This window comes from Moschus berezovskii, chromosome 5 (assembly GCF_049115385.1).
Source record: "Moschus berezovskii isolate FMDL1 chromosome 5, NW_MosBer_1.0, whole genome shotgun sequence".
Lineage (NCBI taxonomy): Eukaryota > Metazoa > Chordata > Mammalia > Artiodactyla > Moschidae > Moschus > Moschus berezovskii.
This window is the reverse complement of record NC_142464.1, coordinates 68032548-68044754: the sequence shown is the minus strand read 5'-3', so window position 1 is coordinate 68044754 and position 12207 is coordinate 68032548. Positions and strand designations below refer to the sequence as shown.

At 33.5% G+C, this 12207-nt stretch overlaps 1 protein-coding gene across 2 annotated transcripts in view; it reads left to right on the top strand.

The window, feature by feature from the left end:
• The window catches only part of PDS5A (PDS5 cohesin associated factor A), a 132473-nt gene that overhangs the window by 52723 nt on the left and 67543 nt on the right, over positions 1-12207 (top strand). For both annotated transcript variants that reach the window (XM_055435141.2, XM_088836293.1), the window contains exons 7-9: positions 1692-1772; positions 4146-4286; positions 8664-8779. In XM_055435141.2, coding sequence (XP_055291116.1) covers positions 1692-1772; positions 4146-4286; positions 8664-8779 — 338 coding nt within the window. The remainder of the gene's footprint in view (positions 1-1691; positions 1773-4145; positions 4287-8663; positions 8780-12207) is intronic.

Genomic DNA, 12207 nt, shown 5'->3' with positions numbered 1-12207 from the left:
ATGTATTTTTAATGAGTAGAACTATGCCTTTTTAGGAAATAGAAAGGTTTCCTTAGTTTTACCAAGATATAAATGATATATAGCACTGTATAAGTTTACCTACATTATGAAATCATTTATTTCATTTAAACATGGAACATTTAGTGAATATCCATTATCTCATAGCTGCAAAATTAAAAAAATAGAAAAAAAAATTTTTTTCTTGCAAATGAAATAAATCTTAAGATTTATTCTCTTAATGAATTTCATTCACATATAACATATAGCTGTTTTTAAATAGATTTATCATGTTTATATCACTAGTACTTATCTCTTAGTTAGAAGTACCTTTTGACTGCCTTCATCTAATTCTGCCTCCGCACCCCCTGCCTTAACTACAAATCTGATCTCTTTTTTTATGAGTTAGTTTTTGAAGTGTAATTGATCTACATAACTCTTCCTTAGTTGTGGTTGCACAGTATTTCTGTACAGTTTAGAATGACCACCTAAATCTAGTTACAGTGTATCAGCATATAAAGATCTACATAGTTATTTATTGTATTCCCCACACTGTACATTTCCTATCTGTGACTCATTGATTTTGCAGAAGGAAGTTTGTATCTCTTAATCTCCCTCACCTGTTTGTTTCCTCCAAGATTGCCTTAATTTTGAGCTAATCTTATTGTCTTGGAAATGAAGTAAAAACCTGGAGCAGGTATCAGGAAGCTATGGCTTGTAGACCAAATCTGGCCCACTGCCTATTTATGTAAATAAAGTTTTATTTGAACACAACCATGCTTATTTGTTTTCATTTTGTCTATGGTTACTTTCCTGCTGCAACAACCAGGGATGTGTAGTTGCAGCAGTGACGATATGGCTGGCCAATAAAGCCTAAAATATATATCTACCATCTACCTCTTTGCATAAAAGTTTTGCTGACTACTAACCTAAGGTATAGGATATCCTTGCCTTTTTTTAGAGATAAGTGCAAGATGATGGTGAATGAATCTGTTTGGTCTAAAACTGTAAAGTGTAGAGATGTTAATAGGCACTTTTCAACACAAGGATTCCATTTTCAATAACTTCTTAAAAATTAAATATATCTTTTCACAGGCTTCCTCAGACCCTTTAATTTATTACCATGCATTGGGAATCTTGAGGAATGAAAGCAGTAGTTAGCATTTCAGAAATATAACTGATTGAGAATTTTACTTGAAGCACTTCCCAGGTCCACTCTTCCTCTGAACAGACATTGATTAGACAGTGAAATACTGAGGATAATGTGTGTATGTTAGGGTTAAATGGGTGTGATTGCCAATTCAGATTGGTTCAGTTCAGTCACTCAGTTGGGTCTGACTCTGCGACCCCATGGACTGCAGCACACCTGACCTCCCTGTCCATCACCAACTCCCAGTTAACAAAACCTAAAAATCTTAGTAAAACTAAACTTAATATAGGGTTGAGCTTTTGGCTAATTACCTACTGTGTTTTTTTTATTTTTCTTTATTTTAGTTTTTGATTCATGGTTGTGCTATTTGCAACTTCTGCATTTATGACCTCTTGACTAGTGGATATTGGGTAAAACCTTGAATGTGGTTCAGTTATATTTTTTGCTTCATATTTTCTGAACTTTGAAGACTTTGATGTTCTAGTGATATTATCTCATAAATTCATTAGTTCATTTGTAACTTTGCATATTTTTTGTGTTTCAGAACTTAAATAAACAGTCCTTTGACCTCGCAAAAGTCCTATTGAAAAGGACAGTCCAGACTATTGAAGCATGCATTGCCAATGTAGGTATTTCTGCCTATCTTTTTTCTCTAATTTTGTAGTTCTTAATCCATAAAGGTACAAATTTATTAGAACCCTTCACATAAAGGCTTATTTACCTATAAACAGTTTCATCTATTTAGAAGAAATATTTAAAAGAACTGATATGTCCAAATGTAACCAAATGCAGCATAACTTTATAAGCTTATAGACATTGTTTTTAAATGGCACAAGATAGAGGATGTTGGGTCTGCCATTCCCACCCTTTCTTCTGTTGCCTTTGTATTTTATCTTTTTATCTCCTGGCTAGGCTGATCTTTTTCATTTTCTCCCTTCATCTTTATCTGTGGCTCTCTGTCTATATAGTTCCTTCTTCATGTCTCTAAACCATTCTTCTGAACCTTTCCCTCTTAAATAGTTGTTAATAGAGTAGTAAGTTGTTTTTTGACTTTCATGTGTGTTTTGTTTTTACTAAAAAGTCAATAAAGTAATTCTGGAAAAAAAAAAAGATAATTGTGCTGCCTTAATGTAACAAGTTCATTATTGAACATTGCTCAGACTCTTACCTGTTTTTTTCACACTTTATATAAAACTTTGAATTGTTCATTTATGTTTCCACATCTTGACATCATTTTTTTTTACATCATCTTTTTATTTATGATAAGAATGACTGTAAGTGTGCCTTTGAATTCATATATAATTTACCTAATTATTTCCCTCTTGCCTTGCATTTAGGTTTTTTTCACTGTTTTCTTTAGTACAGTCTTTGTGAATGTAGTATTTATTTACTGTTGAATTGTTCTCTACATATAAAAGTCTTAAGTATATTAATTTAAATGTTATGGATTATTAGTGTTATTTAATTTACTAAATACTTAAACATGGTTTAAAAAAGTTTTCTCAAGTATAAAAGTATGTACGGTGAAATTTGTCTTTCTTCAATCTCAAATATTTTTTTCTCACTTCTCAAAAATAGCCATCACCAATAGATTTTCATATATCCTTCCAGAATTGTTCATATGTGTATGTGTAGTTTTAAATTTTGTTAAAACTCTTTTCCTTATTCTTTTCGAGTTCTTCACAATATTTTCTAATTCTTAATATATGTTGTCTTTCAAAAGAAATTTATCATTTGATGATACTACCAAAAACATGTTGCATACAATTAACTTCTGTAGCATTTTTACATTTTAAAAGTTTTTTTCTAATTTAATTTTGCTAGCAAGGAGTGGAGATACCTTTTAATTTGTGCTTTGATATTATATTCTCTTTGTTTCTTCTTCCTAGAATGCTTTTAAATTATCAGCTTTTGTATCATCACCTTTTCCTTCTCTTTGTCCTCTGAGTTAAAATGTTTTTGACATTCTGGGGTTTTATTTGGCTGCACTGGGTCTTTGTTGCAATGTTCAAGCTTTCTCTAGTTGCGGCAAATGGGCTCAAGTCATGGTTGTAGTATGTGGGCTTCCCGTTGCAGTGGCTTCTTTTGTGGAGCACAGGCTCTAGGGTGCACAGGATCGGCAGTCAAGGCTTATAGGATCAGTAATTGTGCCATATGGGCTTAGTTGCTCCACAGCATGTGGAATCTTCCTGGACTAGGGATTGAACCCATGACCCTTTGCAGGCGGCTTCTTATCACTGTACTGCTAGGGAAGTCTCTTTCTGGGTATTTTTGGGAAAAAAGGCAATTCATCCTCCACCTTCAGTTATTCTTTATTGCTAAATTCATAGAGAAAGTATGCGTGTGTGCACACACGCTCAGTTGCTTAGTCGTGTCCAACTCTGTGACGTCATGGACTATAGCCTGCCAGGCTCTTCTGTCTGTGGAATTTTCCAGGCAAGAGTATTGGAGTGGCATTTTCTACTTCAGGGGTTCTTCCCAACCCAGGGATCAAACACACGTCTTCCCAACCCAGGGATCAAACACATGTCTCTTGAGTCTTCTGCACTGGCAGGTGAATTCTTTACCACTGTGCTACTTGGGAAGCCTCAGTAAAGAAAGTACTCAAACTTAAAAATCCAAAAGATTTAGGCATTTAAAATTATTTGTCTGCTATAATGAAATTTCTCTATAAAATCCTCTATAATGGATTAAATAAACTATTTAAATTGGTTTTTTAATAACAGTTCATTCCTAGAATTGTCATCTTAATTTGAAAGAAAGGTAACAACTCAATTACTTTTAAAATTTTTCATATAACAGTCATAATTTGTTGATATTTGGAGATTTGTTCTGTTTTGGTGACTATCCTATTATAAGTAATTAAAACATCTTTTTCATCTTCCTCACTTGTATATGGAATGCCTAATTATATAGTTTTCTTTTAACACATTTATAAAAAGCCAATCCAAGTTTTTAAATGAAATGGATATTCTATTTTTGTTTCTATCTCCTTTAGTTTTTCAATCAAGTACTGGTGCTGGGAAGATCATCAGTAAGTGATTTGTCAGAACATGTATTTGATCTGATTCAGGAACTTTTTGCTATAGATCCCCATTTATTATTATCTGTCATGCCGCAGCTTGAATTCAAACTGAAGGTAGGACTGACTATAATTTCTAAGCTCTTTTAACTTTTGAGAGAAACATATATGTTATATTGTTTTCCTTTAACTGTAAACGAATAAAATGTGAGTTCAGTTTATCTTATATTTAGTTAAGGTATACATTTTTTTTTTTATCATTCGAGTAAAACAGAGACTCTCATCTAAGTGATAAGAGTGTTTCATTGCAATTAAAATTATAATTAATTGTTAAACACCTGAAAAACACAGTGATACAAATAAAAGATATGAAAAATGGAGTTATCCCCAAAATGTATAAAATGTTATTAAATGATATATATTATTATATGTATATATTTTAGAACATCAAATGATATCAGACTCAGTACTCAAAGGATATTGATTTTAACTATTTGGCCCTTTCATAGTATAGATCAAGGACAAAAATTTTACATTATGACTTGAGTATATCTGGGAGGTTTTTTTCTTTACTGTTGCTGTTTTTTAAATAACCAACTAAAGAAATTCATAACGCCTCAAAAAATACAAAAATCTTAACACTCAGTCCTTGATATTCTGGAATTTTTGAAAGATTTTTTTAATATCCAGTATTTTATTTAATCCTTAAATCAGACTATGGTATATTTAGGACCAAAACTACAATTTTGATTTTTTAAGTTATGAAAAACATAAGATAAATTATTATGAAAAATTTGAGATGAATTATTTTGTCCATTTACAGAGTTAAAATGTATTTGGGATTAGAACTCTGATTTCAGACTCTTAAAACAGGTATAAGATTTGTCCATTTTGTTTTATGACAAGAATTTGCTGTTCACATATGAAAGACATTTTACTAGGTTTCTCAGAAACTGTTGTACGGAAAATGTTACACAGAGAACAAAATTTTGTTTTGTTTTTTAATAATGGTTTTATTTCAACAACAGTCTAAGAGTGGTTCCATACCAAATTATTTCTATGTATAAGGCATTAAAATATTTTCTCCCAGCCTGTATATACAGTTTGAATATGAAAGTCAAGCCTCTTTAGTCCTTAAACAAGGCTGCTATAAGAGATGGTGGGAATGGATTAGGAACTAGACTTTAGGATTTCAGTGTGTAAGCTTAATGTAAACAGAATGAAGTTAAGCTACATTGGTTGTCCATACCCCATTTTTCTGTAAGTTCATTTACTTACATTAGAAGGTAAGAGCTAAATCTGGCCTCCCAAAAATGTTTTATTTGATAAATTTCATTTCAAAATGTCATGCAAAGAATTTTCTCTTTTTAAAAAGTAGATAACATTGAGTGAATGAATAAATTTTAGAATCAGACTTTGTTGAAAACTCCAGCTTATACATTTTCTTTTAAAAAAAAAAATAGATGACTTGACAACATGTTTGGCTAGAACTTGAGTAGTAGTACCTTAAATGGGTTATGAGCTTTTCTCTACCACAGTTGTCCTCAATTACTCTTCATCTTGTACCCTCTCTTCTTCATTGATAGAATTTTATATTTTCATAGGCATACTTTAGCAGTAGGCGCACAAGAATTTTTTTAATAGATTTCTTAATTCCCTTTTTTTTTAAAAAAATTAGCACCTTAATGTTATTTCTACATAGTCTCTTTTAATACAATATATATAACCCAAGGCCAACATTGATTTTTATGTTTTTCTATATTCTTTTTTTTTTTTTTAGTTCCCATACCGGGAGTCGAACCCAGGCCGCCTGGGTGAAAACCAGGAATCCTAACTGCTAGACAATATGGGAACCACTCTTTTTCTATATTCTTAGATAAATTTGTGCCTTTTAAAACTTTATGTTGAACTAGTACTGTATCTAAATAATGGTAATAATGGAATATTTTATTGTTTCACAGCAAGTGCTATCACCTGTGTTCTTATTTGCTTCTGACTAACCCTAGCCTGTACCAGTATTACTTTTCTCATCCCAGGTGAAGCACAGATTCAGAGTAGTTCAGATAGTATCTATGTATGTGTGTGTGCTTAATCGTGTCCAACTCTTTCCAACCCCGTGGGCTATAGCCCACCAGGCTCCTCTGTCTGTGGTATTTTCCAGTCAAGAATACTGGAGCGGATTGCCATTTCCTACTCTGAAGAGATCTTTCTGACCCTATACATCGAACCTGTGTCTCTTTCATCTCCTTCATTGGCAGGTGGATTTTTTTTTTTTTTTTTTTTACCACTTCACCATTTAGGAAGCCCGTCTGTGTATAATTAGAGTGCCCCTTTTTTGAGTCACCAGTATATGCTAAGCAGATAGCCTAGGAGGTTTTTTTAATGGCTGTGGTGATTTTCTGTAGGTGTGTTTGTGAATCATAGCTACAGCTTCTTTGTGGTTAAAAGTCCTCTAAAGACAATAAAAGTGTTTGAGAAAATGCTTCAGAATAACACTTTGTTTGATTTTACTTTTTATAGTGGGCCACTGTGTGCAGCTGTATACACTATCCATTGCATAGGTCCTCAGAGTGCTGTTACTCTCTTGTGTTTTATGGGGTACTCTGATAGTTGAGTTACTTAGCAGCATTGGCTATAGTTGTCAGAAAATTTGCCACATTTTACATTATAATTTTTTCATGTTAGGCAGAGACAGACAGGCATTTATATTTATTCCTCAATTTAAAACATTAAAACAATAATTGATTTATGTTGGTTGGAGAAAATTTTTACAGAGAATTGTTCTGAATTGATTACTTTGTAATTAGAAACATTAACAGAGTTGGTTACCTTTTTCAACTAAGGTTGAAGAAAAATAAAACCTAGGTGGCCTTTTAAATTTCTTTTAGAAAGCCACTGATAAATTATTAATACAGAATTTCTGATTTTTACCCATTCTTTTAATTAATATATCCCACGGACGGAGGAGCCTGGTAGGCTACAATACACGAGGTCACAAAGAGTTGGACACGACTGAGCAACTTCACTTTATATATATAGTTGTATTCAAACAATATATTAGGTAATAGCTCAATGAGATAATTTTCACTTTGAGATAGATGACCAATATAGCTATATATCAGAGACACCAAATAGTTTTTGCACCAGAAAATAATTACCTTCATTATCATCATATTTCAGTCTCACTCAGGGAACATATTTAAAAATCAAAAAAGGCAGGGGGTAAGTTTTCATTTAGTTTTATTTCAGTAGTTATGTTACATGGATGTGAAATGTCAAATGTGAAATAATCACCAAGCTACTGAAGTGGTCACTTTCAAGTAAAGTAAAATTTCCACTTTTTCTAATGTTTGAAATTTAAGGGATAGATTGGTTTTTCTTTACAAAGAAAATAAATCATGTTTTAGCTACTCAGTTGAACTTACAGAAGGCAGCACTGTTCTTCATTGTAGTCACATTGCTTGAGAAAGACTTTGTCAAAGAAAATCATTTTTGTAGTTTTAAGTTTTAAACCTTGAATTTTCATTTTTACCTGTTTGATAAGTGTGCCTGTTTTTAACCACAAAACCCCTATCTCTGAAAATTAAAGCATTCTTTAAAAAAAGATGATACCTCCTCTAGTCTTTGTTTTTTAACTTGCTATCTTTTCCCATGAATATCTATGTATTTCTGGTATTACTTTAGGCACACTGTATTTGAACACTTTAAAAATTAGCAGTTGCGTTTGTTACTGTATTTGAACAAAAGCAATTGCTTTTGGTTATTGTCTTTATTTTCCTAGTGAGTGTGTGACTTTTTAAAAATTTCATGTACCATGTGGTTTTAGAGTAATTCAATATATATAAATGAGACATCACTAGGGAAATTTTTATAATGTGTATTGATTCAGGATAAGAAAAGAGCCCCCTATCAAAAACGAAGTTTTGCTTTTTTGTAGTGTTCAGTTCACCTGACTTTTTAGGTCCTCGTAAGATTCATTCTCTTCTATTAAAATGAGTTTTCCTGAATCATGACATTCTTCAGTATTCTGTGCTCCAGTCATGAGGGGATCATTGATTAAAACTTCATATACCAAAAAAAAAACACTTCATATATCAAAACCTTTTTTGATTTGGTTTATGTTGGAGATGAAATTGTAGGGCAGAAATTATTTGTAGGTCTTCCATTCACAAAATTTTTTCCAGGACTCTTAGGGAATGTTAGAATTAAATCATTATCTTCATATTTCTACAGCATCTGTGCAGATTGCAAGCAAGCAGAGAAACAAGCATAAATTAACAGTTGAGAGGGAATGAAATAAGAGAAAAGGACCTGATGATCTAACGTGGAATTAAATCAACTTCTGCATAGTAAATGAGAGAATATGATATTTTAAAGTTTTCATCATTATAAGCAAAAATAGTGAAATCGCAGCTTCTTAGGACTATTTTATGTTATTTTTTTATAATCTAATGAATAAGTCTCAGGCTTTATTTATTTTCTTTTTTCCCTTAGAGCAATGATGGAGAAGAACGATTAGCTGTTGTTCGACTTCTAGCTAAATTGTTTGGTTCTAAAGATTCCGATTTAGCAACACAGAATCGTCCTCTGTGGCAGTGTTTTCTTGGACGGTAAGAGAATACAATTCTGTGGACTCTTATGTTTTGGAGGCTAGTCAGTATAGCACACCTGATTAAAACCACATATATCAAACTTCAATATATGTTTTTTTAATACCCATGTTACTGTCTCTCTTAGTAAACTGAAGAGAAATTTTTTATGAAGAAAGCTTTTTTTTATTTACCCACATAACAGATTTTAATCTTTCTTGTGTGTGCTAAAATAATGTCATTAGAATAAACATTTGAAGATCTGCAGAGGCTTAAAATTTTTAAATAAATCATGAGACTGAAGACATCATGGTCCAGCCCATGCCATATTTCACTCAAACAGTTTATTAATTTACTGGTGCTTATCCTTTAGATATGTAGCTTATCTGGTAGCAAGATGTGTGTTTTAAACAATTCAGTATTGTCTAATTTTGAAATGGAAAATAGCACTGCTCTTTACTCAGAGTTTTAATGGTCCTTCTAAAGAACTTGGAATTATTGTGTTCTATTCAACTTGATGGTAAGGTTGGAAAATCTATGAAATTTATTAAATTGCTTACTTGTGTTACATTTACATGTTTCTTTGCGTCAAACATTAATTAAAAATATTCTAGAGAATATTTGAAATTCATCATTGTCTAATTCAACTGATTCAGAAAACGGACTCCAAAATTTTTCTTAAAGTAAACTCACTATAATAATTGTTATAGAAATCCTGTGTTAAATAATAAATAAGAGACTTCCGTGGTGGTCCAGTGGTTAAGAATCCACTTCACAATACAAGGGACGTGGGTTCAGTCCCTGGGCAGGGTACTGAGATCCTGTATGACACAGAGCAGTTAAGCCCCCATGATGCAATGAAAATCCTATATGCTGCCACTAAGACCTGAGGCAGCCAAATAAATAAATTACATATATAACAAATTGGAGACACTGACATAATATTATCTTAAGTTATTTGCTCAGGACAGGCTATTTTGAAGGTCTTGAATATATTCTGACCATTCGATTAATTAAACTTAAATTTAGAATTCAAGAGGGATTTAGAATTTAAGAATTTAGAGGGAATGAAACAGTTCTGGGCTTCCCTGGTGGCTCAGAGGTTAAAGCGTCTGCCTCTAATGCAGGAGACCCGGGTTCGATCCCTGGGTCGGGAAGATTCCCTGGAGAAGGAAACGGTAACCCACTCCAGTATTCTTGCCTGGAGAATCCCATGGACGGAGAAGCCTGGTAGGCTACAGTCCACGGGGTCGCATAGAGTCGGACACGACTGAGCGACGGAATGGAATGGAAACAGTTCTACTTGTCAGTACATAGAGGAGTGTATCTGTCCTTGTGATTGACATTAATACATATAGAAAAACATTTAAACAAAAATGCAAGATTCCATTTTTCACTTGCATAACTTATAAAAACTAAATCAACAGTAAGAGGCTTCTTACACTGAAAATTTTGCATTCACTGGTGTCCTAGTAATGGGTCTCTTATTCATGTAAACAAAGAAGTATTTTTAGCATATCTGTTGTACTGGATTATTTCCCTTAATTATTTACTAATAAATGTTTTGATACTTGATCATGAATAGTAATAGTCTCACTTTTCTCTAGCAGTTAGAAAATTATAAATCCTAAATGAAATATTTATTAAAATGTGACAGTTATCTCTGGATAAGAAAGTAGGTGGCCGTGGATATTTAGATGTTTATTAAATAACTTTAGTTTTATTGGTTATTTATGAGGTCACTTCAAAAATATAAATGTTTTCAATGTTTAAAGTCACATTATCTATGATCAGTTATATGCCAACAAAGCAGACAACCTAGAAGAAATGAACAAATTCCTAGAAATGTATAGTTTCCCAGAACTGAACCAGGAAGAAACAGAAAATATGTGCAAAATCAATTACAAGTAATGAAATTGTGTCAGTGATTATTGTTGTTTAGTCACTAAGTCATGTCCAACTCTTCGCAACCCCATGGATTGCAGCATGCCAGACTTACCTGTCTTTCACTATCTTCTGGAGTTTGTTCAGACTCGTGCCCATTGAGTCGGTGATGCTATCTAACCATCTCATCCTCTGCCACCTTCTTCTCCTTTGGTCTTCAGTCTTCCCCAGCAGCAGGGTCTTTTCCAATGAGTCAGGTGTTTGCATCACATGGCCAAATTATTGGAACTGCAGCTTCAGTCCTCCAGTGGAATATTCAGGGTCGATTTCCTTTAGGATTGCTGGGTTTGATCTCCTTGGTGTCCAAGGGACTCTCAAGAGTCTTCTCTGGCAATACAGTTAGAAAGCATAAGCATCAGTTCTTTGGCACTCAGCCTTCTTTATGGTCCAACTCTCACATCTGTGCCTGACTGCTGGAAAAACCATAGCTTTGACTATACAGACCTTTGTCAACAAAGTGGTATCTTTGCTTTTAAATACACTGTCCATGTTTGTCATAGCTTTTCTTCCAAGGAGCAAGCGTTTTTTAATTTCATGGCTGCAGTCACTATCTGCAGTTACTATTTTGGAGCCCAGGGAAATAAAATCTGTTACTGATTCTACTTTTTCCCCTTCTGTTTGCAATGAACTGATGGGATCAGGTACCATGGTCTTAGTTTTTTGAATGTTAAGTTTTAAGCCAGCTTTTTCACTTGCCTCTTTCACCCTCATCAAGAGGCTGTTTAGTTCTTCTTCACTGTCTGCCATTAGAGTGGAATCATCTGCATATCTGAGGTTGTTGATATTTCTCCTGGTAATCTTGATCCAGCTTGTGCTTCATCCTGCCCATCATTTCGCATGATGTACTCCGCATACAAGTTAAATAAACTAGAGTAACAATATATAGCCTATCATAGACCTTTCCCAATTTTAAACCAACCCCTTTTTCCATGTCCAGTTGTAAGTGTTGCTTCTTGACCTGCATACAGGTTTCTCAGGAGTCAGGAAAGGTGGTCTGGTATTTACATCTCTTTAAGAATATTCCACAGTTGATTGTGATCCACACAGTCAAAGGCTTTAATGTAGTCAATGAAGGAGAAATAGATATTTTTCTGAAATTCCCTTGCTTTTTCTATGATTCAATGAATGTTGGCAATTTGGTCTCTGATCTCCCTGACTTTTCTAAACCCAGCTTGTACATCTGGAAGTTGGTTCAGGTACTACTGAAACCTGGCTTGAAGGATTTTGAGCATAACCTTCAGTTCAGTTCAGTTCAGTCACTCAGTCGTGTCCAACTCTTTGCGACCCCATGAGCATAACCTTACTTGCCTGAAAAATGAGCATAACTGTCCAATAGTTTGAACATTATTTGGCACTGCCCTTCTCTGGAATTGGAATGAAAACTGACCTTTTCCAGTCCTATGTCCACTGCTGAGTTTTCCAAATTTGCTGACATAGGTTGTGCAGCAATTTAACATCATCTTTAAGGATTCTAAAGAGCTCAGCTGGAATTCCATCACCTCCAC